We start from the raw sequence: 4082 nt of genomic DNA, 5'->3' as shown, positions 1-4082 counted from the left end.
AAAAAAAAAAAAAAAAAAAACCTGGTTGCAGACCTAAGCAATATGAATATATGTTTAGCACAGCAGATTGTGCCAGCCCACATAAATCTGTTTAGAGATCATGTTCACAGAGTAACTTGTTTTTATTAAAATAAACTCGTTTGTAAAAATTGTAAATATGACTGATTTCAACAGCTGTGTGGCTCCAGAAGTAAGTTTTTGCCCATGGATTGGCACCATTAGAAGAGTCTAGATTTTTTATGCATATGTTTTGCGGTTTGTCATACACAGTCTGGTATGGCAAACCTTCAGCGCTGTTAGAGGTGAGAAGTCATCCAGCAGGTTTTCAAAAGTACAGGACTTTTGCTATTCAGAGCTTCTTCCACCTTTGGAACAGTGAGAAAAAAAAGAAAAAGAAAAATATATATATATATTTGTAGGAAATGAAGAGCTTTGAATCCAAAGTTCTAAGCACTGGTGTCATCCTAAAAGGAATAGGCTTCCAACAGCACTTTTTGTAGTAGTTTCCTTCTGTTATTATTTTTCCTTTTTTCTACTTTTGGTGAAAAAGTCTTCTGAGAAAAACATGATACCATGAAACAGAGCAGCTGAAAAGACATCAAACAAAGACATTTAGACTTTCAACTCTAGCTAAGTGAACTTGAGGATGTAGCCCCACTGAAATGCTCCCACAATTCTGTCTCGCGGCTCCTTCAGAAGGTGAGCGACTGTGCACCTGCTAACGCGAGACAGGACTGATCAGACCTTCACGTCAGCTCAGGGTCAAGGCATTTTGAGTCCTCGTAGGCTTGTTTCTGAAAATGATGTGACTGATAATAAGGTAAAAACAAGTTAATGTTCTTGGCCAATGCCCTGCCCTCTCTAGGCCTCTCCTCTTTCTGTATCTAGCCTTGAACTGTAGTTGAGGAAATATAGATGCAAAACAAGAGAAGCAGGAAAAACTGATTCCCCGTGTTTATTTAAGGAGTGTTAAAGCACTTTTTAAAAAAATTATTGGTATCATCTGGGTTGGTGTATTCATCGGTGTGTAACTCTTATTTCCACCAAAAAGTTAGAGGCTGGGTCACAGATACCAGAGTTGGGGGATGGGATGGTGGAGGTGGGGGGCACACCCACTGGAAACCAAGGCTACGGTGAGGAAGGTAACACTTCAAGCTTTCAAAATCTTAGCAGAGACTGTAGAAGAGCAGTTTATGAACTCTAATGTATACAAAAAGTATCAGGAACTTGGTTTAAAATGTAGATTCTCAGACCTTAGTCCTAGGGACTTGTTGGTGCCCTTTATACAAGTGAGTTGCAGATTTCACTTTGAGAAATACTGATGGAGAAAAATGCTTATCATTGAGGAAAAACAGCTACATTCTTAAAGAATTAACCAAGGGCTACTATAAACTACAAAAAGTTACCGGAGAAGAGCTACATTCCCAAACCTGTCAGTTGGCAGGGACCTCCACTCTGAGAAGGCCATTGTGCTTCCGTCATCCATCAAGAATGTTGAGACCACTGCAGACACCCACCTTCAGAACACCTCACAGCTAGCTATTCTATCTCAGTTTCCCCTACTAGCATCTCTGTGAGGAAGCTGGTATTATTTGCAGTTTACATATGAGCAATCCAAGGTTTGGAGAGCTGAATCTGCCCCATCAATTGCCCTGTAACCTGTCAGGTAAGGTGAGTTTTGAAGCCACCTTGACCGATCCTAAAACGTAATGAAGATGCTACATAAACTGGGCCTCCCCAGTGGTCCAGCGGGTTGAGCGCAGCTCTGTGAAGCTGTCCGCAACCTCTGCAGCGCCGGTTCGATTCCTGGCCAGCCAGGGAGATTCCCACATGGCGCAGCAGATCTCTCCTGTCTCACCTGCTGCTCCCCTCAGCAGTGTATTTCAGTAGATCTGCCTGTTCTGCTCCCCACTCTGTCTCTGGTGAATCCTCTCACCCTCCTGCTCCTCTGGCCTGTACCCCAGCTCTTGAATAAAAATAAATCTTTGAAAAAAAAAAAAAAAGATGCTATCTACACTGCGTCCCGGAAGAAAGGCACTCCCGTAGCCTTTGCACAGGGCCCGAGAACATTCACTAGCATTGAAATCAAATGGCCTCCTGGTCACATCCCAGACCCTCTGCCACTTACTGTAGTTTGCTATGCATGTAGGTACAAAACAGAGTGGCTTAAAACCCTAGCCACTATTTATCTCCCGGGTCAGTTGCGTGGTTCTGCTGCTCTGAGGCAGGTTTGGCTGATCTTGGCTTGACTCACTCATGAGCACATGGTCAGCAAGTGTGTTGTCTGGAGGCCGCCCAGGCCAGGATAGATTCACGCATGCATCTGGCAATTGGCTAGGGGTGGATCATCCAGACACTAGGATTGTCCCGGGCCAGCTGGGAAGGCCTGTGACATGTCCAGTGGTTCACTGCCTATTGATCACAGGGCTGACCGGTGTGCATGTGTCTTACTTTCTAGAATAACCTGGTCTCCTTCACACAAGAGTGCCAAGAAATTGAGCAGAAGTGCTTCAGATCCCTTAAACTTAGTCTCAGAACTGCCACAGTTATTTCTGTCCCATTCTACAGTCCAAGTAATTTCACAGCCAGCCCAGGCTCCTCCTCTGATGGAAGCAGCTGCAAGTTACATCACAAAGGTGTGAGGGGACAGGAAGGGTGAGCAATTGTTACCATTTTTGTAATTGATTTACCACAATAACTATATGACTAGAGACTTGTTCCTTTTTTTTAATTTTTAAAAATGTCATTATTCTTTCTTTTTTTAAGATTTTATTTATTTATTTATTTATTTATTTTGTTTACAAGAAGGCAATTTAACAGAAAATAATTTGAAGAGTCCTGTTCACAGACGGCGACCACGGCGACCCCCCTTCCTGCGGGTGCTCTCAGAGGGGATGAGGGTGACATCCTCAATCCGCCCAATTTTCATTCCTGAGCGGTCAAGGGCTCTGAGGGCTGACTGTGCCCCAGGTCCAGGAGTCTTGGTCCGATTTCCTCCTGTAGCCCGGAGTTTGATGTGGAGGGCAGTGATGCCCAGTTCCTTGCACCTCTGTGCCACATCCTGGGCTGCCAACATAGCAGCATATGGTGAGGATTCATCTCGGTCAGCCTTCACCTTCATCCCACCAGTTACACGGCAGATGGTTTCCTTGCCAGAGAGATCAGTGACATGGACGAAAGTGTCATTGAAGGATGCAAAGACGTGGCAGACACCAAATACGTTTTCTCCTTCGGCGACCTGAGGTCCGCGGCTGATGACCTGTTCTCCCTTCTTTTCCTTCCCCTTGCGAGGTGCCATTTCTGCGCGTCTTCTTCAGACTCCACCACCGGAAAGAAGATTTTATTTTTTCATGCATACAAGAACTGGGGTGTAGGCCAGAGGTGTAGAGGGTGTGAGGATTCACCAGAGACAGAGTGGGGAGCAGAACAGGCAGATCTACTGAAATATACTGTTGAGGGGAGAAACGGGCGAGTCAGAAGGGTCAGCGCCATGTGGGTCATCTCCCTGGTGGGAGCTTGAACTCAAGCCGCAGTGGCAATAGCTGGACAGCCCTGAGACTTAACCACTGTGCCACCAGGGAGGCCCTATTCTCTTTATTTTTAAAATTATGTATATGCATATATACATACTTTTTTTTTTTTTACTAAGGTAATGTTGGTTTACAACACTGCATATGATTTAGCAGAATAGATTCAAGCCTCTTCAGCTGTTCATCACCAAGTACAGGCACCAGCTAAGCTGCCATAATCCTCCACCATGAACCAAGTCCCCCCGCTCATTCCCCCTTTGCTTCCACCCCCCCTCCCGCTCTAGTAGTTTCAATTCTACTTCAGATTTCTAGGGTTTGTTTTGGTTTAGTTTCATCTGTTCTAAAGGCAGATTTCTTTTTTTTTTTTTAAGTAGTTACTTTTTTTTTTTTTTAAAGATTTATTTATTCATACAAGCACTGGGTACAGTCAGAAGCGCGGGAGGGTGAGAGAATTCACCAGAGCCAGAGCGGGGAGCAGAGCAGGCAGAAGGACCGAAGTACACTGCTGAGGGGAGCAGCGGGCGGCAGGAGAGGTCTGCGCGCCATGTGGGA

At 45.0% G+C, this 4082-nt stretch overlaps 1 protein-coding gene across 1 annotated transcript; it reads right to left on the bottom strand.

Moving 5' to 3' along the window:
• Positions 1 to 2807: 2807 nt before the first annotated feature.
• On the bottom strand, positions 2808 to 3585 carry LOC119253268 (40S ribosomal protein S14-like). Its single transcript, XM_037521079.2, has one exon. The coding sequence runs from the start codon at positions 3296 to 3298 to the stop codon at positions 2843 to 2845; it is 456 nt and encodes a 151-aa protein (XP_037376976.1). The 5' UTR covers positions 3299 to 3585; the 3' UTR covers positions 2808 to 2842.
• Positions 3586 to 4082: the final 497 nt, after the last annotated feature.

The sequence above is a fragment of the Talpa occidentalis genome, unplaced genomic scaffold (genome assembly GCF_014898055.3).
Source record: "Talpa occidentalis isolate TD23 unplaced genomic scaffold, MPIMG_talOcc4v2.1, whole genome shotgun sequence".
Taxonomy (NCBI): Eukaryota; Metazoa; Chordata; class Mammalia; order Eulipotyphla; family Talpidae; genus Talpa; species Talpa occidentalis.
This window is presented reverse-complemented; position numbering and strand designations above follow the sequence as displayed.